This window comes from Streptopelia decaocto (genome assembly GCF_964273445.1).
Source record: "Streptopelia decaocto genome assembly, chromosome: 1".
NCBI classification, from domain to species: domain Eukaryota; kingdom Metazoa; phylum Chordata; class Aves; order Columbiformes; family Columbidae; genus Streptopelia; species Streptopelia decaocto.
The window spans coordinates 210,611,705-210,637,088 of record NC_138663.1 but is presented as its reverse complement, the minus strand read 5'-3'; the positions used below and the strand labels follow the sequence as shown (position 1 = coordinate 210,637,088).

At 49.6% G+C, this 25,384-nt stretch overlaps 2 protein-coding genes across 9 annotated transcripts in view; both read left to right on the top strand.

The window, feature by feature from the left end:
- C2CD3 (C2 domain containing 3 centriole elongation regulator) overlaps positions 1 to 20,278 on the top strand; it is a gene marked incomplete at its 5' end in the record, with an annotated part of 50,318 nt that extends 30,040 nt beyond the window's left edge. For 5 of the 8 annotated variants that reach the window (XM_082067720.1, XM_082067721.1, XM_082067719.1 and 2 more), the window contains 10 exons: positions 177 to 494; positions 1,994 to 2,132; positions 3,933 to 3,997; positions 5,454 to 5,659; positions 6,318 to 6,418; positions 8,102 to 8,278; positions 8,952 to 9,166; positions 11,830 to 12,766; positions 13,733 to 13,835; positions 18,342 to 19,127. In XM_082067720.1, coding sequence (XP_081923846.1) covers positions 177 to 494; positions 1,994 to 2,132; positions 3,933 to 3,997; positions 5,454 to 5,659; positions 6,318 to 6,418; positions 8,102 to 8,278; positions 8,952 to 9,166; positions 11,830 to 12,766; positions 13,733 to 13,835; positions 18,342 to 18,485 — 2,405 coding nt within the window. In that variant the 3' untranslated portion in view covers positions 18,486 to 19,127. Of the gene's footprint in view, positions 1 to 176; positions 495 to 1,993; positions 2,133 to 3,932; positions 3,998 to 5,453; positions 5,660 to 6,317; positions 6,419 to 8,101; positions 8,279 to 8,951; positions 9,167 to 11,829; positions 12,767 to 13,732; positions 13,836 to 14,193; positions 17,580 to 18,341; positions 19,128 to 19,166; positions 19,278 to 19,726 lie in introns of those variants that run through there. The other 3 variants (XR_014185586.1, XR_014185587.1, XM_082067723.1) reach the window with 3 other exon arrangements.
- A 153-nt stretch (positions 20,279 to 20,431) lies between these two features.
- LOC309447313 (putative mitochondrial transporter UCP3) lies at positions 20,432 to 25,208 on the top strand. The gene is made up of 7 exons (XM_082067797.1): positions 20,432 to 20,554; positions 20,815 to 20,953; positions 21,071 to 21,281; positions 23,456 to 23,653; positions 24,254 to 24,355; positions 24,436 to 24,616; positions 24,809 to 25,208. The coding sequence occupies exons 2-7, from the start codon at positions 20,828 to 20,830 to the stop codon at positions 24,912 to 24,914; spliced, it is 924 nt and encodes a 307-aa protein (XP_081923923.1). The 5' UTR covers positions 20,432 to 20,554; positions 20,815 to 20,827; the 3' UTR covers positions 24,915 to 25,208.
- The last annotated feature ends 176 nt before the right edge of the window (positions 25,209 to 25,384 follow it).

Below are 25,384 nucleotides of genomic sequence, written 5' to 3'. Positions count from 1 at the left end.
CTGATACTTCTACCGGTACGCTGAGCGATACCTTACATAGAAATTACATTGAAAATTAAAACGCGTTCTGCCGGTCTGATGTGAGATCTTTACCCTCATGAACTGTACCAGCTGTTTGCCAAAATCAGCGGTTTTCTTTGGGTTGTCGAGCTGTTTTTTTGTGAACTCTCTCGCAGGGGTTTATCCGCTGTTCAGATGCAACGCTGCCGACCTCGCAGGAGCGGCCGTGCGGGTTCACATCGTCCTGTCTTCCGCTTCTGCCGCTCCACCCAGCAGAATTCCCTGTGCTGAGGAATACAGCACCACTGAAGAGGAAAGCACAGAGAAATCCCCTGAGCCCAGCCTGAAAATCCCTGAAAATCCCACTCAAAAACTGGATATCGTGAGTCCAGAAATCACCGGTGACAAACCACAAGAAGACGACGTGATATTTCTGGAAAACACAGTTGCTGTCAATATCCTTGTGGAAAGAGCAATGCATCTGAGTTTAAAAGGTACCCCCACACCCCTATTTTTTCGTTCTTTTTTTTGTTTATGTTATTTTCTGCGATCTATCCATAACAGCCACTACGTGGAGCAATTTAAAAACCAAGCTTTAAACTTACTCCAGCACAGCGAATGGATGCGGTGAGTTTTGTACCGTTGCAACCCCGAGAGCATCGCATCATTGTGTAAGCACAGGAGCTTAAACTACTCAGCCTATCGCTATTAATTAACTCCAAAATAGAAATAATGTTCACTCTTAGAGATGACAGCTGACTTCTGAAGTTAAGCATTATCTGAATAATGCAACCCCAGGACGCTCATGTCTCAAAAGACTCTTGCGAATTAGCATTTTTAGCGTATAATCCGGTTGTAAAGCCGGTTTATTTGTGCTATCTGGGGCCTGCCAGCCGCAGCGGTGAGGAAGGGCAGTGTAAGGACAGAGTAATCTGAGCTCACCCAGGCCTGACACAGCATTTCCCACCCTGCAGAGCCACCAAAATTACAGTTTGCCGCCTAATCACTATGCTGGGGATCACCAAAGAATTGCCCTTTGCTTCTAAATTCACTTTAACGTACAAAAACATTCCTTCCTAGCAGGAACCGTTTGGTTCTTGCTGTGCAGCAATGGAACCCGCTTGGTAAATTTGCAGGTTTTTGGAGCCTTTTGGGTTTTCCTTCAAGTTGCAGTCTGGAAATTAATCTGTTCAAAGTGATGACTGTGAGGAGGATGAGCATGAGCCAGCACTGGGCCCTTGTGGCCAGGAAGGCCAATGGTACCTGGGGTGGATGAGAAGGGGGTGGTCAGTAGGTCAGAGAGGTTCTCCTGCCCCTCTGCTCTGCCCTGGGGAGACCACACCTGGAATATTGTGTCCAGTTGTGGTCCCTCAGTTCCAGCAGGACAGGGAACTGCTGGAGAGAGTCCAGCGCAGCCACCAAGATGCTGAAGGGAGTGGAGCATCTCCCGTGTGAGGAAAGGCTGAGGGAGCTGGGGCTCTGGAGCTGGACAAGAGGAGACTGAGGGGTGACCTCATTCATGTTTACAGATATCTAAAGGGTGAGTGTCAGGAGGATGGAGCCAGGCTCTTCTCGGTGACAACCAATGATAGGACAAGGGGCAATGGGTACAAACTGAAACACAAGAGGTTCCACTCAAATTTGAGAAGAAACTTGTTCCTGGTGAGGGTGGCAGAGCCTGGCCCAGGCTGCCCAGGGAGGTTGTGGAGTCTCCTTCTGTGCAGACATTCCAACCCGCCTGGACACCTTCCTGTGTAACCTCATCTGGGTGTTCCTGCTCCATGGGGGGATTGCACTGGATGAGCTTTCCAGGTCCCTTCAACCCCTGACATTCTGGGATTCTGTGAATGAAGCTCTTTAAAAACATATCAGGTGCTCTGCCCTTCACCTCAGCCACCTCTTTGTTAATTCTCTCTTTTAAATTGCCCAGCTGCCTTCCGATCTATTTTTTTAATGTTTAATAACATCTGGGTTTAATTCTGTATAATTTAAGGGAGTCCTTTGACGGACCGTGAAGTCACAGCCCCCAGTAGCTGCGTCTCATTCGCCGTTGCTGGTGCAGACGCTCCAATAACCACTTCAATAGTAGAAAATACAGACTCACCCATCTGGGACTTTCAACAACAAGCAAGGTAAGCGACGTGGTGGATTCATCCAGACACGCTTTGGATCTGAAAAATACCCAATATCAAGTTTGGGGAGGTGGTTTTCTACTTGGCAGGTGTGTATTCATGGATAAAAATGCTTTATTTCCATCTTTTACAATCGCTGCGTCCTCATATTGGGTGAGAAGTTGTTTAAGATGACTTGTTCTTAAAACAAAACTGAGGAAAAGTTTGATCTATGCTGAACCTTGGCTGTGTTTTATTCTGGCTTAAAACCTTGGTGCATCGCTCTATTTCCACTCAGTTTTAGTTTCCCCGTCTAGACGAAGGAGCTGCTGCTTTTTAAACGACTCTTGGCAAGGCCTTGATCCAGTTTATTGGCATTTTCTGTGTATTTTGCTTTGGTTTATACTTAGAAATGATGCCCTGAGCTCTAAGTTTGGATTCAACTCCTGAAATTTGGTTTACAGGCACCTCTGAACAATCACTTCACCTGTGTTAGGACAAATTTAGGACAAAATCCCCTAAGGATGCTTATTTCTGACAAAATTCTGTAGCGACATAGCTCAGGTTTAGATATTCAAATTAAATTCAATTAGAGCAGATGAATCGACGGCTCCAAGGAGCCTCAGCAGATCAAGTCCCACATGGTAATATTCAGCAATAAATCCATTTTTGCAGTGTTTTGGCTTCTCTAGTCCTTCTAAACCAGATTTTAAATTCATTCCAAAGCAGCAGCCAAAAGTCTTTTCTAAATATATTCTGCAGGATTTTCTGCCAGGCGGCCCAGTTGGCTTTTTCCCTTTCAAGGACTGATAATCTGAAGATTAAACCATTAAAAGACTCTGGTAGCTGAAGTTTAAAAGTTTTATTTCAGAGATTGCTTGTGCTCGGAGTAGAAATAAATAACTTACGCTTTTTCTATGGATAACCAATGTTTAATCCAATTCCTTGATTGTGTTCATTAGAGCATAAGCAAAACAGCGCTGGGTGCGCGGGGCATTCGCTCCGCCCAACACGCACACCTTTTAACAATAAGAAGTGTGCTTAAATACAGTAAGGTGTTACATATTCATAATAACCCCAGGAACACCTCTACATATTCATAACCTTTCCCGCTTCTTATTAAAATGAGTCTCAGATAATCATTTCCATAGTCTCCTCCTTGACCCTCCCCTGTTGTGTCTGCGCAGTGTCACTTGGTGGTTTTGACGAGGGGTCTTTGGATGAAGGCTCCTTCAGCTTCATCACAGTGAACTTTGTACCTTTGGCTCATTATGATGAACTGGCTGGAACCCAAGCTGCCAACTCGACCGAAATCAGACTGGCGCCCCCTTTTTGGTGTAAATCTTGGTTATCTTGTCTCCTCAAGGTTACAGCTGGTGCTGTAAAACTTCTTATCTCAGCATTCCATGAGGTTCTGGGTGTTTTTCTTAACACAATTGGTTACATACAGCTCTAAACTAGATATTCATTATGTGGCTTAAAGTGTTAGTTCGTTAGTAGGCCCTTATTATGTGGCTGGTTAACCCTTAAAATGTTAGTTCCCTCTACCAGTATAACTTCATAAACAAGTTTCATAACTTTTTACATAGAACTTAACCACCTTTTCCTTTTTCAGGTTCAGAGCCTGTGCCTCATTTGGTTATATCTGTAAACATTAAACATCTTAGCATGAGTCACAGCTGCATTTCTCACAGAGTCATTTCTGAATGACTTCAAGAAGCTTAAAAGCTGTTCTACATTTGACGCTTCCATTTTCTTTTGATTTCGACTTGTTCTTTTTTCACCTTTGCCTAAAATATTCCCATTTTTTGCTCTGAGCAGATTATCCAAAGAGCTTCTGCTGGACCCACAGCAAACCTTGGTCTTCAAAGTGTGGCATAAAGCAGGTAAAGTTTGTCCTGCGGTATTGAGTATTTTCTGCATCCTTTCCCTTATATTTAATACAAATAAAGTAAATTCTATTCCATAAATTGGAGGGTAGAATCGTAAAGGCATTTTTTACCCTGCACTAGAAGAATGGTGGAGAAAAATCCTCATTTTCCCCATTAACCATCTGGCAAGGTTTGATTTCTTTATATTAATTCCATTTTCAATTTGACAGTATTTTAGAGGCTGGATTTTCCTAAAGAAGAAAATGATGGTGTTTTTCACATCACTGTTGGTTCAAGCATGACCGGCTGCTCATAATCAAATATTTTTGTAGCACCTTGGATCTATTTTAACAATTTCTCCTTTACCCCCCCCTTAACATTCACTGGGTGAGTTGGGTTTCAAACCGAACAACAGAGAAGCGTTTTGCAAGCATTTTGTTGAACTTGCTTGTTTGTTTCGTAACCGAGATCCTCCGATGTTTAATTTGTACCAAGCAAGCGCAAAAACACCTGGTTTTAAGGCAGCCCTACTTCATCAATTCAAACTGCTAGGGTATGATCTTTAAAATAGTGAGGTTTTTTCTTTCTTTTTACATATTAATGTTGAGCTTTGTGGTTTTTGCTTCAAAAAGAAGCTGTGTGGAACTCAGCCTTTCTCTGGGTTGTGATTCTCCTGCCAACCCCTCTCCCTGCCCTGGTCTTTCATTGTCTCCGCAGGGACGTTTTTAGCTGAATAAAACCTCTAAGATCATCCAAATAATATTTGCAAGACAGAAAAGACAAATTCGCCCAAAAAATGTGACAGTGTCATGATAAATCAGCTTTTTTTTTAACGTTTTGGCAAAATGAAAATGCAAGAGACGGAAGTTTCTGCAATGAAAATACAATTCCAGAGGCAGAATTCGTTTGCTGAGGTCCCCAAATTGGCCTTCGGGTTGTTTTTCAAGTCTCTGATTGTTTCTTATTTCTAACTGAATATTTTCCCCTTTATTATAACCCTCATGTAATTAATTCTGATGAAGTATTGCACGTCACCCTCATGTCTTATACCCACAGCAAGACCCTCACCCTGCTGCAAATTATTACCAATGTAGGTGTTTAAGTTCCCAACAGCTTTTCTTGGCAAATCCCTTGGGAAGAAGCTGATTTAATTACTTCAATTACTTTTTCCTGCTTCTCAATCAGACACCAGAGCTCTCTTAGTTCGAAACACGTTCTATGTTAACAACCAGAATCGAAGTCACGTTCCTTTTGTCTTTAGCTCGATTTTCTGTTTCCTCCACGTTCTTTTTATTCCACTCTTTTCTTCATGAGAGTTTTCACCTTTTAAATCACTGAGTTTTATAAGGCGCCTTCCCCTGTAAACTCTCAACATATTTCAAGGGCTGTAGAGCTGATTTTTAGCATTCCTGAAAGCGTTTCCTTGACGTGAAGTTTCAATTAATGTGGATTTTCTCATCTTCTTCCCCAGAGAGCGAGCGAGTGATTGGATTCGCCTCCGTGGACCTTTCTCCTCTTCTCTCCGGCTTCCAACTGGTGTGCGGCTGGTACAACATCACGGATTTCAGCGGGCAGTGCCGGGGGCAGATCAAAGTAGCCGTTTCCCCCCTTCAAAACCTAAATCATCTGAAAGAAGAAAAGCAGGCGAGGATCCGGACCCGGCCACCGAGTCCTTCAGTACGTTCCTCAGTTTCCTCTGGTGTGATATCCGATTAGATTCCGAATAATCAGTGTTTCTGAAATCGTGAGCGAATCCGCGGTGCTGTCATATATCGGGCTGTGTAAACGCACCGGGAACATTTAATTCCTGGTTAATTCTGCCGTGTGTTTCCAGCGCTAATTCCAGCGCTCATCTCCAGTGGCTTCGCTCTCTTGTTGCTTCATGGATATTTGGGGTTTTTTTTAATTATTAGGAGAATATTCTGTGGTTTTGTGGTTTGACATTATTCTGTTTGTTGCTTTGAATGCCTGAAAAGATACTGTAACTTCAGTCTTGCATTGGTTAGGACATTTTTAATTGGGCAGAAATCGATTTTTCTGGAAGATTTGCCATTTCTTGTGTGTGTTTTATTCTCTAGCCTTCCCAGTTATGCATAATGGAGCCTCTGTATCCTACTTTCCATCATTCATTGGAAGTGTGAGGGGAATTAACAAAACACTTCTGAAATAAGAGTGTTGCGATACGGTACTTTGGCTCAGTGCTGCGAAATCCTTTGCAAATGTAAAGCTATTTAAAAAACTTTGCATTGCGTTCGTTAGCTCACAAAATATTACTTGAATTTCTCTATTTTCTTGCTGAGGAAGGTTCATGTGCATTGTTCTTTATTTATTCTAGGTTAAGCCCAGCTTTCCAACATTTCCCAGTAACGCTACAAGCTTTTCCAAGGAGATGGTGAATACATCATCAAAGGAAATCAGTGCTCCTACTCGTGAGCGGTAAGTCTGCTGGTTATTGATAATTATTTTGATTTATTTATTGGGAAGTCAGCTGGTTATCAATCATTTTGCTTCTTTCAGGGCTCAGAGATCTATCTATTGACTCTACTGACAAAATAACGAGCCCTTTCAAAGGCCTTTCCCTGGTTTTGGTCTTAAATATTAAACCAAATTCCCTTTACCAGTGAGGTGAAGGCCCAGGAGACAGAAATCCTGGGGCAGGTTCCTTTCTACAAAACCCAGATGTTCTTTTTCTTCTCGCTGTTGTTTCCTGATTTGTTTCATTAACACCCTTCTAAAACTGGCAAATATTTCTTCCAGGCCTTTATAAGAATAAAGGTTGTGTTTGTATTTGGATTTATTTTTAATAAGGATAATAAGTTGAAGTTAGAATAGAGTATTATCGATATATCCACTTCATTTTGCCGTAACTCCTGTCCATGAGTGACAGCTCGTAAAATGCCATAATATTGCACATTCCAGGACTAGGACTGTCAGATTTCCTGCTTTCTGTCCCTTAAAACAACCACCAATGTTTATATAATTATGTGAGAGAGAATTATAATTGGTGGTTTGTTTATTTAGCATATAGAGATGATACTTCTCCTGCATGTGTCTGAAGTTTAGAGGGACCACGGGCCACCGTTCCATCATTGCAAATTCCCTGCCAGCCACATTAGTAACTGGTGCGGAAAGGGTAGTTGCAGTTTATTTTAGTGTAAATTTGCAACAATAAACGCTGCATTTAGACCAGGTAGTGAGGTGACTGTGAACTGGCTGAAGGGAAGAAGCCAGAGAGTCGTGGTCAATGGGGCAGAGTCCAGTTGAGGCCTGGATCTAGTGCAGTGCCTCAGGGGCAGTGCTGGGGCCGGTGTTATTCAATATATTCATCAATGATTTGGACGAGGGAATAGAGTGACTGTCAGCAAGTTGCTAATGGCACCAAGCTGGGAGGAGTGGCTGACACGCCAGAGGCTGTGCTGCCATCAGAGACCTGGACAGGCTGAGAGTTGGGCAGGGAAACATTTAATGAACTAGAAGAAGGGCAAGTGTAGAGTCTTGTATCTGGGCAGGAACAACCCCAGGTTCCAGTGTAAGTTGGGGAACGAGCTGTTGGAGAGCAGTGTAGGGGAAAGGGACCTGGGGGTCCTGGGGACAGCAGGGTGACCATGAGCCAGCACTGGGCCCTTGTGGCCAGGAAGCCAATGGTACCTGGGGTGGGTTAGAAGGGGGTGGTCAGTAGGTCAGAGAGGTTCTCCTGCCCCTCTGCTCTGCCCTGGGGAGACCACACCTGGAATATTGTGTCCAGTTGTGGCCCCTGAGTTCCAGCAGGACAGGGAACTGCTGGAGAGAGTCCAGCGCAGCCACCAAGATGCTGAAGGGAGTGGAGCATCTCCCGTGTGAGGAAAGGCTGAGGGAGCTGGGGCTCTGGAGCTGGACAAGAGGACACTGAGGGGTGACCTTATTAGTGTTTACAGATATATAAAGGGCGAGTGTCACGAGGATTGGACTAGATGATCTTTGGACGTCCCTTCCAATCCCTAACATTCTGTGATTCTGTGATTTATAAGAACTACTTTCATCCCCCAGTGGCTCTTCAATGCACTTGAAGACGTTGGATGTTCTTAGTTGGCAGACTTGTCACAGTTCGAGATTTAAACAGGTTTTTGTTGTCAAACACAGGCCCGTTTGGAGCAGAACGAGTCCCTCCGGATCCCCCGCGCTCCGTCACGAGGAGCACGTGCAGAACGTGCGCAGGTTCCACGAGTCCCTGCAGCGAGCGGAGGGGAACGCGCAGCGGGCGGCCAAGACGGACTCGGCGTCGCTCTCGTCGCGCGCTGCTCTGCTCACGGTGCTCAGGTAAGGCCGGACTAGAAACAACAAAGCCATTCAAAGCCTGAGCTTCGCAAAGCAGAGCTGGAAACTGAAGAATTCTTGCGTCAGTGTGAAAGGAAGTGAAAGGGTCTTTTCCAACCAAAATGGTTCTGTGATACAAAAACAAGCCTGGAAGCATTTTCTTAGCGAGATGTCCTTGGAAGCACTTTTTTGGACTAGATTCTAGATTTAAACCAGGCATAAACTTATAGAGAAGACTATGTATTGTCTGTAGGAATATAGGACTGAAAGAGACTTGGAGTCGCTCCATCTCTTCCCCTGCTGCCGCAAGGAATATACCATAAAAATCCTTAGATCTCAAGTGGGTGGAAATCCTCAGATTTTTATCAAGCTCAGTGAGAGAGTCAATGAATATTCTTGCCTTTATGACTTCTATTGGAAGGTCATCTTAAATCCAGTTCCTTCAATTAAATTCATTTTAAACTAGCTTTATTTTTCACTTCCAGCCTAAGCTTTGTAAATAATTCAACATTTGTTCTTGAGTGTCATTCTCTTGCTTAACACTTACCTATTTAACCCTTAATCTCCTATTTGCATATTTACGTGCTGCTGTCTGCAGGGATACAAATAGAACCAGTCTATCACCATTTCTTTTTATCTTTTTCCTCTTACCAAATTTCTTACCTACTGCTTACAGAAAGAACTTGAGCGAGCTGGATGAGGTTCAAAGATATTTCAACCAGAAGCTGACCAGGTCTTTTCCTGACTTTGGTGATGGTGACACGTCCAAACCGAGTCCCGGGGAGCAGAACGATCATCGCAGCTCGATGAGCCGAGAAGTCGATCCCAATTCGCACCATCTTTTGGAAAAATCTAGTCAGCTGGTGTCTCAGGTCAGCAGCCTCATCAATGGTGAGTTGTCGCTTGGTTTAGATTTTCTTTTTTTGGTCAGAAGATGCTTTGAAGCAGCTTAAAATTTCTTAAAATAACTGGGACCAGTTGCTGGTGTTGGGGGTGGGCACGTGTTGGGAGAACCTTCAAACTCCTGTCGGAAACAGCATTGAACTGAAACATGAAGACAGAAGATTAGGTGGGAGTTAAGACCCTCTCAGAACTGCCTAAATTCAATTTGAATTTCCACATCTGTTCAGCAGAAAATGGGAGTTTTTCACAGAATCCAAAAATGCCAGGGATTGAAGGGACCTGGAAAGCTCATCCAGTGCAAAGCCCCATGGAGCAGGAACACCCAGATGAGGTTACACAGGAAGGTGTCCAGGCGGGTTGGAATGTCTGCACAGAAGGAGACTCCACAACCCCCTGGGCAGCCTGGGCCAGGCTCTGCCACCCTCACCAGGAACAAGTTTCTTCTCAAATTTAAGGGTAACCTCCTGTGTTCCAGTTTGAACCCATTACCCCTTGTCCAACCATTGGTTGTCACCGAGAAGAGCCTGGCTCCATCCTCCTGACACTCCCCCTTTCCATATTGATCCCCAATGAATGAGTCACCCCTCAGCCTCCTCTTGTCCAGCTCCAGAGCCCCAGCTCCCTCAGCCTTTCCTCACACGGGAGATGCTCCACTCCCTTCAGCATCTTGGTGGCTGCGCTGGACTCTCTCCAGCAGTTCCCTGTCTTGCTGGAACTCAGGGGCCACAACTGGACACAATATTCCAGGTGTGGTCTCACCAGGGCAGAGTAGAGGGGCAGGAGAACCTCTCTGACCTACTGACCACCCCCTTCTAACCCACCCCAGGTACCATTGGCTTCCTGGCCACAAGGGCCCAGTGCTGGCTCATGGTCATCCTGCTGTCCCCAGGACCCCCAGGTCCCTTTCCCCTACACTGCTCTCCAACATCTCGTTCTCCAACTTACACTGGAACCTGGGGTTGTTCCTGCCCAGATACAAGACTCTACACTTGCCCTTGTTCTAGTTCATTACATTTCTCCCATCCCAGCTCTCCAGCCTGTCCAGGTCTCTGATGGCAGCACAGCCTCTGGCGTGTCAGCCACTCCTCCCAGCTTGGTGTCACCAGCAAACTTGCTGACAGTCACTCTATTCCCTCGTCCAAGTCATTGATGAATATATTGAATAACAGCGGCCCCAGCACTGCCCCCTGAGGCACTGCACTAGATCCAGGCCTCAACTGGACTCTGCCCCATTGACCACGACTCTCTGGCTTCTTCCCTTCAGCCAGTTCACAGTCACCTCACTACCCGATCGTCCAGCCCGCACTCCCTCAGTTCAGCTGTGAGGATGCTGTGGACACTGTGTCAAATGCCTCACTCAAGTCAAGGGAGATCACGTCCACCGCTCTCCCATCATCCATCCACCTCGTTATGTCCTCATAAAAGTCAGTGATGTTGGTCCAACACGACTTCCCCTTGGTGAAGCCATGTTTTTGCAGAACAGAAATCCCCAGAACGGTACTGAGCTGAGTTTGGGGTTCTTTGCCAATATGAATTGGCACATCTGTGGTTTCAGGTGATATTTATGCCCTACCACGCACAGCTAAAATAAAGCTATTTTGGGTAGGTAAGACAAAGTTCTTAGTAAGCAGCAGCTTTTCTGTTTATTGCATCCAGTCCATTTCCTCTTTAATTAATTTTCCCCATCGTTACCGCTGTTGGACATGGATCGACATCCTCAGTAAGGATGGGCATGACACAGCAGCGATGGAAACTGTATCTCTGCACACACCTTGTTTTTAAATCTGTATTTTTCACGTGGCGTTTCTAACAGCCCCGTTGTCACCACTCTTCCCCTCAGTGCTACCCCGCTCGCTAATTGCTGTTAATTACTGTTGGCTTCACTGTTAGTGCTGCTCCAGTCTCATACCAGAGAGCTGCAAAATGACCAGGAGATTTGCTGATTCTTTAAAAAGAATCTGTAAAATCCTCAGGAATTTGGGGGTTTGCAGAGATTTTATTAATGTTTTATTAATGTCCTAATCCAATCGCCTCTTTTTCAGAGCCTGTGTTGGGAACGCAACCGGCTCCTTGTTTCCAGGCTTGATAATTTTACCGCCGCAACTGAGAGTTAGTCCCAAGTGAATTTCCATTTTACAAATATTTAATTAACAGCCATCTCTCATTTGATTTGAGTTGGTGAATTGAACTGAAAGCTGGAGAATATCAGTAGCAACTGTGTCTTCTGGGCCCCTCCAATAAAACTGGGGAAGCGTGAGAGGAAGAGGTGGTGGGATAGATTATCCATCTTTCCTCTCTAGATTATTTGTGTGGTCTGAACCTTCCAAACTGGTTTGAACCACTCCAAGCAACAGTTATTTTTCCCATTTGTTTAGATGTACTCTGTATATCGGAGTCTTTTCACTGTCCAGTGGGTATTTCTAGTTATTTCCCAGTGATTTCATCCTGAACTTTTCCTTTTTACTTTTTTCCCTTAGCGTTTCTGTCCTTCTCTTGGCCTTGTCAATGGTAAAGAGAGCGGAATGTGGTCAGGCACAGGTTTAACTCCTAACCATTCTTCATATATATTTTACTGCAGAAAGCCCACATAATTCAGACCCAAGATGAACTATTGCTCCGTGCATTTACCAATGCTCTTCTCTGTTAATCAGACTTACAGATTATAACTAAAAATACTAAAGAATCTTCCAACGTGCCTCAAGACAGCAGCAGAAAGCTGGATGCTACGCGTGTACCCGACCAGAAGGATGAAGAAGCCACAAGTGAAGAACGTCAAGGCCAATCTGAGCAGGACTCGCCCAGCATTTGCAGCAACATGCGGCCACCGCGCTCTTCTGGGAGATCCGTGTTTGAGAGACACATGTTGCGCGAATTTCTAGACCCAGCTGTCCCCGAAGACGAGTGTCCTTTGCCAACCGGCCTCGTCCAGGAAGACGAAGGTGCTTTTTCACACAGCGAAGAAGAATACGAAGAAGATATTATAGAACCACGGACTCTGAACGAAATAACGACCGTCACGGACAAAACGAGTCCCTGGTCCAGTGTGGTGTCTGAAGAGGAGACGGGTCCTGAGCGGCAGCTCGTAGATTTGGGGCCTGGACATCAGCGCTCGGTGGGTATCGAATGCTTGAGGAGAGGAGGCAGCAGACGGAGCAGCTTCTCCAGCGCGTCACAAGGTGACAAGCAAAGCGTTGTCACCACCCTCAGCTCATGTGTTGGCCTCCACACAGATGAGGAAAGTCCTTGGGCAGGAGCAGAAGGTTTTCAGAGCTTGAACAGTGGCACAGAACCAGAAAATGGAAGTTGTGACTGTGACAGAGCATTTAATGCTACATCTATAGACCAAAACGTCGAGTTTCGTGCAGTCTCTGAAGAACTGATGGGATTTCCAGCAGATCCAAAAACCACAGAAAAACAGGAAAAAGGTGAGGTTGTAAATAAAGATCATAAAGACGAGGAAGAAAGGGGTTCCGATGAGATCTGCGTTACGACGGCAGGATGGGGAGGAAACACCGAAAGCTTTTCTGATGACAGCAGTGAAGACTCACTGGAAGCACCAAAAAAGTCTGTCAAAGCGAAAATTGCTTCGTATCCTTCATTTCTTAAACACCTGTTGTATTCAAGGAGCGTGTCTTATTTCTTCCTTAGAGCCTCATGAGAGAGAAAATCCCTGTGTGCAGCTTTTCCCTGGGAAATGAGGCTAGAATTGGGGGCCTGGGAAGGTGTTGGAAAAGCCTGTTACGTTGTGTTTCACACAGTGTTGTCATGACTGTACTATTTCTAACAAATATATCCTGTGATCTGTGAGAGTTATTTATTTTGCATAGTTTCAATGTGTTGTCTTGCAGTTTTTCGCCATTTGGGCACTACCATAGTTCTTGTGTGCCTTCTGTATTAAAAGAAACACAGTTTATTTTGCATTTTAAACACCTTCCTGCATTTCTTGCACGGATCTCAAATCTTTCCTTCAGTTTCATTAAGTTGTGTTGGAATTTTTGCAGGGTAAAGTACTGTACAAATACATGAGGTGTTACTGTAAAGCAGGTTGGTGTCCCCTGAGACCAAGTGAGAGAACCAAGTGTTCGGAACCGTAGAATATTGATTAAAATAAATGAGATTTACAGCTGTTACAGGGAGGATTATTCCACATCTACAGCTCCTGTGCTGGGCACTGGGGAGGCCAACCTCAAATCTTGGGGGCAGTTTTGGGCCCCTCACACCAAGAAAGGCCTTGAGGTGCTGGAGCGAGTTGGGAGAACGGAAAAGGGCTGGAGCACAAGTGTGATGGGAGCGGCTGAGGGACCTGGGGGGTTCAGCCTGGATTTTGGAACAATTTCTTCCCCAAAGGGCTGTGGGGCATTGGAACAGGCTGCCCAGGGCAGTGCTGGAGTCACCATCCCTGGAGGGGTTGAAAACACACATAGATGGTTCTCAGGGACATGGGGCAGTGCCAGGGCTGGGTTAACAATTGGACTTGATCTTGAGGGGCTTTTCCAACCAAAATGATTCTATGATACATGTTGCCAAAGGTTTTTCCTTAACAATTCTGCTCAGATCTGACGCCGTCGTTGTTCCCAACTTCTTCCTTTCGCCCCAGCAGATGGAAACCTCCATGCGGCTGCTCAGCGTTTCTTCTCATCCTTCCACAACGCTGCAAGTAAGTAGGGGACTCCTTTCCTTCCTGTCCAAGCTTAGCGGAGTCCATTAAAGCAGGAACAAAAGTCCTCAGATTAGAGGTGATAACTTCCAAATCAAGTCAAGAAGAACCTTTCTGCTACCTCTTCCCTCTGAGAATAATTTTCAGCGTTCGCAGCTGTGTCATTGTTGATATTTATGCATTTCTGTTAATCAATCGGTCTAGATATGATTGTGAATGTTGCTTTTCTCACCTGGGGTCAGTAGAAGTGGCCGGTGCTCGTTCCACTCTTCTTTGTGCTTTAATGTGAGGTAAGGTGCCTAATTTTGAGGGCTCAAGCTGTATCGTGTAATTATGACTCCAATTTGTGTCTTTTTAGATCAGGATGAAATCAGGGAGTTTGCAGCAAGACAGTTTCTTCCTGAGAGGTATCAAGTAACTTCTTCGACGGAGGGAATAGCGGAATATTGTCCCTCCTACAGGAAAGATTTGCTGTTTCATAGGTGTTTATGCACATAAAAACTTCTATTTACTGCAAGAGGTTCGTGGCTCAGTTATTTTGAGGTATAAATACTCTTCTTTTTCCAGCCGCAGCTTTGCTGGGAATGTTGATGCAGATCTGGACTGTTTACTGCTCCCAGAAAAGATAATCCCTCGGTCCCCCTCCTTGTGACCTATGAAACAAACGCTCGAAGGAACATTTATGTAATTGGAAACACTTTCCTTGATTAACCAGAGCAGCAACAGGCAGGATCTAATAGCTCTGAAGTAATGGAAACTACTTGCAATTAATAAATGTGTTTACAGCTCAGGTAAAATGGCTTAATTTTCACTGGTTTGTGTTGGAAAAATGATATTTTTTTTCTGATTTACATAATATTATCTTTGCCTAAAGCCCTTGAGACATTTTCCTGATGAAAGTACAGATCTCAGTCAGAAGAATCTTGGCCGTACAAGGATCTTAATATATCTTGATTATCAAGCCCAGAGCGCAGTGTGTCTTAGCACACATTAAGCACACTTCTCATGCTGTGTCTAAATATTTTGGATGAAGCCCGAAGCAGAATCTCAGGTGTGTTTCTCCTTTGGAATCTCCTTCCAATTCTTCTTAATTCGCTCCTGTTTTTCCTCTGGAAACCCCGTGTCTTTCTGTGCATCTGCAAATCATCACTCAGACCTATGGTTTAATATTAATACTAGCTTCCCTTGGATTCCCCCTCTCTGCAATACGAAGAACCACACTCCTGAAAGTCATGAATAATTAGGGAGAATATTAGCAATCTAAAATCCAAAACTATTTGGATCTAGCTGACCTTAAACCAATTTAGTTCCAGGATTAGCAACAGCTAATTGTAGAGACAGGACTCGCCTGTGCTTTGTGTTGTTCACCTGGCGTCAAACACCCGGAATGAAGAAAAAGAAGGGTTTGATTTTATTTTTCGCTTATGCCGATGGTAAAATAGATTTTTGGGAAAACTGCTTTCTCATAGTTTTGTTCTTAATTAGCCTGAAGAACACCAGCTGCTAAATCTGGGTTTCTGCACAGCTCAGCAAACACCGAGCGTGACAGCGAGGATGAAACCGGAGCCGCTCTCCGAAGATCAACCGCGTCCTCTCGCTCCCTCTCTCCTGTGTTCCTGACGCTTCTCTCTGACTGCCCTGAGTCCCCGTTTTCTCCGTCTTCCCACCCAAAATGATGAAGAAATGGTGAGAAGGTGAAGCGGAAAGTTGTGTCAAAGGAGCTGGTGGCATATGGAGACAAACGGGTCATCTTGGCCCACGCTGCAAGGCCTTGGGGATGTGAGAATCGTAGAATCACGGAATCATTTTGGTTGGAAAAACCCCTCAAGATCATCGAGTCCAACCATTAACCCAACCCCAGCACTACCCCATGTTCCTGAGAACCTCATCTCCGTCTGTTCAACCCTCCAGCAATTAAATAATCTTCGCCCGCTTCATGTGTCCCAATCTATACAAAGCAAAGCATCGTCTTCCATCTTTCTGATTAAACGTGTGTTCTCCATGGCCGAGCATCAGATACACAGAATTTGTGACCGCGTAGGCTCAAAGACAGAGGGAAAAACCCAGGACAGGCGCTGCAACACAGTCTGAGCTGCCAAAGCCTCTTTGGGAGGCGAGGAGCGGTGTAAATACGACATTTCGGATGTTCGTGCTCCAAACTTGACCATTCGAAACTGCGCATTTGACGTATCAAAGGAGCATCTTAAAAATGCAGCGTTGAGGCTGGGATGTCTTGCTAAACGTTACAAGTGCAAGGAATTTGTGTATTTCAGAGAAAAACAGCTTAATGCAGAGGTGGGTATAGGAGTGTAGCTCTGTCCTTTAGCCGTGTCGCAAAACCGGGGGTGAAGTTAAACCCACAAATGTAATTTCACCTGCGCGAGCTGTAATTGCGTCTTTAAACTTCTCTCGTTCCGCTTCACACCTGCGCACGTAGAACAGCAACAAGAGCTGCTCGCCCTTTCCTACGGCTGGAAATTCCTCGTCAGGAGGGTCCTCGGGATGGATACGTGAATCTCAACACCCGCACGTTGCCGCAAACGGACGCGGCGGTGCGAAAATTGAGGTATTTTGGCCGCTTCTACATAAAACAGATGATTTGGATAATTTGGGGAATTCATAGAGCCGTTGCGAAAATCTCCTTCTGTTTTCATATCGCAATTAATTCCTACGAGTGTTTCACGTGCATATGGTTGATATTTTTTAGGTATTAGTGTCAGAGAAGCCGCATGGGGTCGTTTAGCTGCAATTTGACCAGTAGATTTGATTTAAGGGCCAGAATTTCCTTCTTTTCTTTCCTTTCAATACAATTCCTGGGCCGAGGGATGGGGCAATAAGCACCAATTCTTTGCAAATACATCAAACTGGTGTTGAGAAGCAAACGCTGCTCAATGCACTAAAACCAGGAGCTTTTTGCCCATCTTCTGAGCTTTCACCTTGAATATTTATATCTATGAACTGCTGTACAGAGGAACCAAGCTGGTTACCACCCATCTCCAGCCAATATTAATATTTCGGGTGTTTTATAGACAGTTGGCCCAGAAAACAGCAAGGAAAGAAACTACTGACCTGTCTTCGCTGCACAACCTCGAGCAGATCAAAGGGAGGTGATTTATAATTTATACAATTAGCCGTATTAAACCGGGAGCTGTTTAGTGTTTAGGAATTTATAGGTTTTCACGCACCTTTTTCTGTGCTGTTGGTTGTGAAACTACAGGAGCTGTTCCCACCCTCGTTGTCTTTTTTATTAACGAGCCAGCGAACGAAACCATCGTCTTTGTGAGCTTCGATTCCTCCGTCTCCCACATCTGGCCGTGCAGGAGGAGGATGGGGCAGCGCATTGGAAAAATCGACCTTCAGGAACTGTGGTTATGGCCTCTCTTGGTCTTGTGTGGGCGCAAAAATTGTCACTGATGGTAAATTAAGTCGTGATGAAGCCTCTTGTGCTTTGTCCTGGCTCCAGCAAACAGGATGTGGAAATCAAGGGGTGAGTTCGATCCATTTCCCAGCAGAGTCTTCACCTGCGACGCCATCGCTGGCCAAATATTCAATATCCTCGTCATCTGTGCGGGTGACAAAACCCAAGGAGTCTCCAAACCCCTTTATTCCTAAAAAAGCCACTTCCCTCCCCAAACAACACATGGGGGACACGCAGGAACAGGATCCCGGTGCCATTTCTCGTTTCACCTCAAGAGACATTTCCCCCGCGAGCGTGCCCAGCAAAGCTGAGCCTGGCTAGGCCGGCGGAACAGCCCAGCCATGTGGGTGAAAGGTCGGAGCGGCGGATCGGCTTTCGGAATCCGACCCCGATCGAGCGATGTGTCCTCAAACGGCCCAGGGCGGATCTCAGCTCTCCAAACCGCTTGGAATTATTTTGTACGTTGAAATTATCCATTTTTAGTGCTGCTGTAACATCTGGGAGGATTCAGGGAAACCAGCATGGTGTTAAAATGATTTAAACGGTGGTTTTTATTTAGGGCTCCCTGCAGATAATGGAGACCGGCCCGTCTGATTTCTCAGCAGGTTTGGATTTGGTGCGTAGGAGCCTCTACATCGTGAGGTGATTTGGTTTTTAGGTTCTACAAATAATAATTAAAACCAACAATTCGGAGAGTCAGAGCCGGGTGAATACGCTGCTATAATTCTTTTGGCTTCATAAAATCAGATTTTAGCTGAGAACAGACATTTGAAAACCTTTCTGATTTTGATCTTTTGCTTTCTGCAGCATTGGGGAAAAGCATCGCGGTGTCCGATATCACAACAGGCAAGGAAATATTTCACCATTTCACCACAGATTATTGTTGTTCCGACTGTTTAGGAAAAACACGTTGAGTTTCATTTTCCAAACAGAATGGAACAAGCGAAAAACCGCTCCGAGGAGAAGCGGCGAGCGCCAGAAAACACATCACGAGGGTTTTTGGGATTTATGTATCCAGCTTCTCGCGCTCTTGGGAAGGTCAGAGAAGAGCCGGTTGAGTTTTAATGTGTTTCTTTCTCCCCTGGCAGGGCAGCAGCGGATCGGCGCCCAGGGGCATCCCGTTCCGCCGGCCCCCGCCGCCCCGGCCCGCCGTCCGTCTGTCCCGAGAGGAAACCGAGCGCATCGCCAGGATCTTCTCCGCTCAGCTCGCCCAGAAGGAACAACGTCGCTGAGACGCCGCGACAAACGCCGCGTCCTCCGGGGAAAACGAGGTGGAACTTTACGTTTCAACCTCTGTGTTTAAATTTGCCTCATTGGTTTCTCATTAGAGGGACTGGTGGTCAACCCAAGGGAGCGGAGACACCGTGTGTCTTGCGAGGGCAGGTCCCTGATGAGACTCATCGCTGTTTGGTCTCCGGATACTCCATGATTCACCTCGAATTGCTCTAATTAACCCTTTGGATCATCCTCTTTGGATACAGCTCCTTTTTCTTCAAGCAAAGGATGGAGAACACAAGGAACTGGTGGTTGCAGGGCGAGTGGAGAACTGTCGGCTCCCGGCCCGCGCCTGTCGCGGCTTTTCAGAAATAACCGGTAGGAAAAGGAATTCCTTGGAAATAATAATTCCTGGGAAGCGTAATTTGCCGATTCCAGAATCTACATGCCCGAGGTGCTTGTGTAAATACAACCTGAGGATGCTGTAAAATACTGATGTGTGTACAAAAGGGTTTTACTAGAAAGATGGAGCTTTTATATTCTAAATTATTTTTGTACGTTTTTACGTCGGGTACATTTTGGATAACGGACTCGCAAACCCAGCTCGGTTGGTTTTTGTACCGCTGTTTGTGTTTCAATAAAATCCACCCTGATTCTCATCTGGTCGCGCTGCCCGGTCACGAGCTGCTCGTTAACAGGTGACGAGAGTGACGGGCAGGAGGTGACACCGGCGCCGCACGCAAAGGTCGCCGCTTTGAGAAGTCATTGAATATCGTATCGTGCAGACGGCGGCGAGTCAACTCTCGGAGGTGAGGAACGCTCCAAATTTGAGCTGCTTTTCAAACCACGCTTGGGAACTCAGGATTTAAGGGACCAAAGCGTCACCGTCCCCTTTTTCTTTATCCTCCCACCTCTGGTTTTGTTTTTCATAGGGGAAAATCCTAAATGCAAAATTGAGTTACGTCCTGGCTGTAGAATCTCTTGTGCCCTTGCCCAGGTGAGGGTTGGGAGACGAATGTGCCAAGTGTCCCCATCCCGAGTGTCCCCATCCCGAATGTCCCCATCCCAAGTGTCCCCATCCCAAGTGTCGCCCCGTGAGAACAGGGGCAGCACAAGCGTTTTCTTCTGGTGACATCCCAAAAAACCCAAGTGGAATGGGGGCTGTAGGGAACATGGTGACAGAGGAGGTGACAATGTTGACTCCTGAGTTATCTGGGGCACGACATAAACAGCTTCTTCCTCCCGTGTTCCTATTTAGGTCGGCGGTGGAGCGGGGTCCAGGAAAACACGCCGGGAAGCGGCTGGAGACGGGGAACCCGATCCGCGGAGCAAAGGTGGATTCAGGGCATCAAACTGGCTCAAAATCCCTCTTGCACACTCACGCGGAGGCTTTTCTGCACGTCACAGGGATGTGCTCAAGAGCTCCAAGGGAGAAACAGGCTGAGTTTGAAGAAAAATAGAGGAAAAGGGGGATTTCTAGCCCACCCTTGGTGCCTTCCCCTCGGCGGCGCGGTGTCTGCAGTGCGGAGCCACTCCACGTGAGCTCGGGGGACACGTTACAGACACACGACACCCCGCGGAGGAAATCCCGCTGGTAAACAGGCCCGGCAAGTGCCTGGCATGAGTTACGGCTGCAAAGGGACCCGATGTCCCCGCGGGGGGAGCACCGGGTGCCGCTCTCCCTCCCAACCCTTGGACAAGCGTTTGCTGCATCTCGTCCTCCCCAGAGCACGTTTGGCTTAAATCCAATTTTATCCCCCATCCTTGATGTCCCAGCGCCTACCGAAGGGGCAGGACCGTGGTGTTGGGTGCTGCTCCCCCTAAATTTTGCTCTGACCCCCCCACCCCAAACTGCGCCAGAGCCCTGAAATGCAGCCAGCTTGTCACGGGTGCTGAGTGACCCCCCCGTCATCGGCTCAAATGCCACCGGGGTGACGGGGTTTCGTTGTCACCCGATCCCCGCGGGGGCCGGAATGTCCTCCTGGATGCGATATAAGGGGGGGGACCAAGAAGCCGGTTCTGGGGTGATGGCTGTGAGGAGAGGGGTGTAAGGCAGGAGCTGGGACGCGGTGCTGAGGTCCCCACGGTGAGGACACAGGGGACATGCTAAGGGGGACATGCTGTCACCAAGCACCCCCAGTTTGGCCTGGGTGGCATGGAGGGGGGTGGGCTGAGCCCTGTGCCTCAGTTTCCCCAGGGATGCAGGCAAAGAAACGGCACGGTTTGGTTTTTGCGGTTATTCAAAGCCACCACAGCACATTGTCACCTCTGTCCCCAAACCGGACACCTGCTTGAAGCCCCGTCAGACGCAACGTCCCACAAACTGTCCCCCCGCTTTCCTTCCAGCCCCTCGGCCGCTATGGTGGGTCTGAAGCCCCCCGAGGTGCCCCCGACAGCCACCGTGAAGTTCTTCAGCGCAGGGACGGCCGCCTGCATCGCCGACCTCTGCACCTTCCCCCTGGACACCGCCAAAGTGCGCCTGCAGGTACGGCCCCCCCTACCCCCCAAAACCCACGGGCAGGGGGACAACCCCCCGCGCTGGCTTCAACCCAGATTTGGTGGCGTTTTGTGGAGGGTAAAGCGATGCGGTCGGTTCCCCCAGATCCAGGGCGAGGTGCGGATCCCCCGCAGCACCGGCACGGTGGAGTATCGGGGTGTTTTGGGGACGCTGAGCACCATGGTGAGGACGGAGGGACCCCGCAGCCTGTACAGCGGGCTGGCGGCCGGGCTGCAGCGCCAGATGAGCTTCGCCTCCATCCGCATCGGCCTCTATGACTCGGTGAAGCAGCTCTACACCCCCAAGGGGGCTGAGAGTAAGTGGGGAGACGGGGGGACCCCATCCCTGTGCACCCTGTCCCTCTGTGCACCCATCCCTGCGTACCCCGCATCCTTGTGCACCAAATCCCTGCGCACCCCATCCCTTTGTGCACTCATCCCTGTATATCCCGCATCCCTGCGCACCAAATCCCTACGCGCCCGTCCCTGCACACCCCATGCTCATGCACCAAATCCCTGCGCACCCCATCCCTGCGCACCCCATCCTTGTGCAACCCATCCCCACGCACCCCATCCTTGTGCACTAAATCCCTGTGCACCCCGTCACTGTGCACCCCATCCCCACGCACCCCATCCTTGCACACCAAATCCCTGTGCACCCTGTCCCTGTGCACCAAATCCCTGTGCACCCCATCCCTGTGCACCCCATCCTTGTGCACCCCATCCTTGTGCACCCCATCCTTGTGCACCAAATCCCTTTGCACCCCATCCCTGCGCAACCCCTCCTCATGCACCAAATCCCTGTGCATCCCATCCCCACGCACCCCATCCTTGCTCACCAAATCCCTTTGCACCCCATCCCTGCGCACCCCCTCCTCATGCACCAAATCCCTGTGCATCCCATCCCCACGCACCCCATCCCTGCGCACCCCATCCCTGCGCACCCCATCCCTGCACACCAAATCCCTGCGCACCCCATCCTTGTGCACCTCATCCCTGCGCACCCCATCCCTGCGCACCCCCTCCTCATGCACCAAATCCCTGTGCACCCCATCCCCACGCACCCCATCCTTGCTCACCAAATCCCTGTGCACCCCGTCCCTGCACACACCCTATCCCTGTGTGCCCCATCCCTCCGTACCCCACGTACCTGCGCACCAAATCCCTGCACACCCCCTATTTCTCTGCACCCCCCGTCCCCGTGCACCCCCCGTCCCTGTGCACCCATCCCTGCGTAGCCCACATCCCTGCGCACCCCGTCCCTGCGTAGCCCTCAATCCTGCGTAGCTCAAATCCCTGCACTCCCCTATCCCTGCACAACCCCTCCCTGCGCACCCCATCCCTACATGCACCCTGTCCCTACATGCACCCCGTCCCTGAGTGCACCCATCCCTGCGTACCCCAAATCCTTCTGCACCAAATCCCTGCGCACACCCCATCTCTGCACACACCCCATCCCTGCGGATCCCATTCCTTTGTGCACCCATCCCTGCACACCAAATCCCTGTGCACCCCATCTCTGCGCGCACCCCTCCCTGCGTAGCCCTCAATCCTGTGTAGCCCAAATCCCTGCACTCCCCTATCCCTGCGCAACCCCTCCCTGCACACCCCAACCCTGCATGCACCCATCCCTGCGTACCCCACATCCCTGTGCACCCCCCTGTCCCTGCGCACCCCATCCCTGCGCACACGCTGTCCCCACACAGGACCCTCTCCTGGGGGTACAGAGCCCACCCGGGGTGAACACCCCACCCTGATGTCCACAAGTGCCACAGGATGCACCTCCCAACCCCAGGCTGCTCACACTGGGGTCCCCACGGGGTCGGGTGCCCCCAAATGGCCACGAGTCCCCACAGGGCTGGGGGTGCCCACACAGCTGGGAGTCCCCACAGGGCCAGGGGTCCCTGAAGGGCTCAGGGTGCCCACTGGGTCTCCACACAACTGGGTGTCCCCACACACCCGAGTGTCTCCACAGGGCTGGGGGTCCCCACAGGACCGGGGGGCCCCACAGAGCTGGGGGTCTCCACACATCCAGGGGTCCCCATAGAGCTGGGGTTCCCTGCTGTGGTGTGGAGTCCATACAAGGCTGGGGGTCTCCACAGCCCTGGAGATCCCTGCTGGGCATGGGGGGTCCCCACACACCATGATGTCCCTGCAGGTCCAGAGGTCTCCTCATGCCTGGGGGTCCCCTCAGGGCTGGGGGTCCCCACAGGACCAGGGCTCCCTGAAGGGCTGGAGGTTCCCATTGGGTCTCCATACAGCTGAAGGTCCCCACAGGGCTGGGGGTCCCCACAGAGCCGGGGGTTCCCTGTTGGGCTGGGGATCCCCACCCATCCAGGAGTCCCTGCAGGCCTGGGGGTCCCCACACAGCTGGGCTTACTCACACAGCCAGGGGTCCCCATAGGGCCGGGTGTCCCCACAGGGCTGGGGGGGTCCCCACAGGTGTTGGGGTCCCCGTCAGGCCGGGGGTCCCAGCGCCCGCTGTCTCCAGGCACAGGGCTGGCGGCGCGGCTGCTGGCCGGCTGCACCACGGGCGCCGTGGCGGTGACGTGCGCCCAGCCCACCGACGTGGTCAAGGTGCGGTTCCAGGCCAACGGGGCCACGCCGGACGGCGCCCGCCGGTACAGCGGCACCGTGGACGCTTATCGCACCATCGCCAGGGAGGAGGGGGTCCGGGGGCTGTGGAGAGGTACGGGGACACGGAGCGGGGTGGGGACAGAGATGGGACAGGGGATGCAGAGAGGATAAGGTGGGGACAAGGATGGGATGGTGACAGAGATGGGACAGGATGCAGACAAGATAAGGTAGGGATGGGGATGGGAACAGGAATGGGGATGAGGATGGGAATGGGTTTGGTGACAGGTTGGGGACAGAGACCTGATGGGATGGGGATGGTGACAGGAGGGGATGCAGATGGGATAAGGTGGGGATAGGGTTAGGAAGAGGAATGGGGACAAGAAGGGGGACAGGGATGTGACAGGGATGCAGATGGGATAGGGTGGGGATAGGGATAGGAAGAGGAATGGGGACAAGAAGAGGGACAGGGATGTGACAAGGATGCAGATGGGATGGGGTTTGGACAGGGTAATGGGGACAGGGATGTGACAGGGGATGCAGATGGGATGGGGTTTGGACAGGGTCATGGGAACAGGGATGGGGACAGGGGCTGCAGATGGGATGGAGACAGGCACAGTGATGGGAACAGGGACAGCAGGGCTGGGACACCCATCTAGGATGCTCCAGGAGGGGATGTGAGCACTGTCCCCAATGCCACCACCCTCCTGCACAGGGACGCTGCCCAACATCGCCCGCAACGCCATCGTCAACTGCGGGGAGCTCGTCACCTATGACCTCATCAAGGACGCGCTGCTGCGGGCGCAGCTGCTGACAGGTGAGGACAGCGTGGGGACAGGGACACAACCAGGTGCCGTCCTTGTCCCCACGGCCCTCAAACCCAGCTCTGCCCCGCAGATAACGTCCCCTGCCACTTCGTCGCCGCCTTCGGGGCGGGTTTCTGCGCCACGGTGGTGGCGTCGCCGGTGGACGTGGTGAAGACGCGGTACATGAACGCCGGCCCCGGGCAGTACCGCAACGTGCTCAGCTGCCTCCTGGCGCTGCTCATGCAGGACGGCGTCACCGGTCTCTACAAGGGGTGAGTTTGGGGACGTGTCCCCTCTGAGCGCCGGCAACCTCACTGCAATGCCGCCAAACGGCTCCGCTTCACACCACAGCATCACCAGCGCACCCCAAATGCCCCAACCCACGTGCCACCACCACGGCACCCCAGGGTTTTGGGGACCGCAGGGGCGTCCCCTTGATGTCCCCGTCACTTTTCCCGGCGCAGGTTCGTCCCGTCCTTCCTGCGCCTCGGCTCCTGGAACATTGTGATGTTCACGTCCTACGAGCAGCTGCAGCGCGCGGTGACGCTGGCCCGGCCGGCGCAGTCCTGACCCCCCGTCCCCTCTCGTCAGCGTTGACGAGACACGAGAGTAAATTATATTAATTGCCAAAGCGGCGAGGGACCAGCGACGCCACAACCCCCAGCTCGATGGGGAGCTCCCGAAGAGGGAGGCAAGACAGACAGAAGGAGAAATGACGATGTTAGTGGAGAAATGCAGGAGAACGGAGGTTTCCAGAGAGAAGTTTATGAAGGAAGAAGAAATGGTTCCAGGTTTTCTGGCCGGGCAGAGCGTCGCGTCCCGGTGGGAACAAGGCGAGCGGCGTGGGCGGGGAGAGCGAGTCGAAGGGCGGGGGATGCAGCGATCCCTGTTATTCCTCACCGATGTTACAAATAAACCGCCCCTATGGGGCCTGATCGCAGCAGCGCTTGGGGCTCCTGCGCCTTTTTTTGGGGAGTTTAGGGTCATTCTGCCAGAAAATGCAGAAATGTTTTCCTAATATCTAAGAATATCTTACTATC

Bases quoted from the DNA above. Each gene is read 5' to 3' on its own strand.
- LOC309447313 (XM_082067797.1), top strand. From the start codon at position 20,828: ATGGTGGGTCTGAAGCCCCCCGAGGTGCCCCCGACAGCCACCGTGAAG. The intron at 20,954-21,070 runs GTACGGCCCCCC...CGGTTCCCCCAG, and splicing joins CCGCCAAAGTGCGCCTGCAG to ATCCAGGGCGAGGTGCGGAT. The intron at 23,654-24,253 runs GTACGGGGACAC...CCTCCTGCACAG, and splicing joins GGTCCGGGGGCTGTGGAGAG to GGACGCTGCCCAACATCGCC.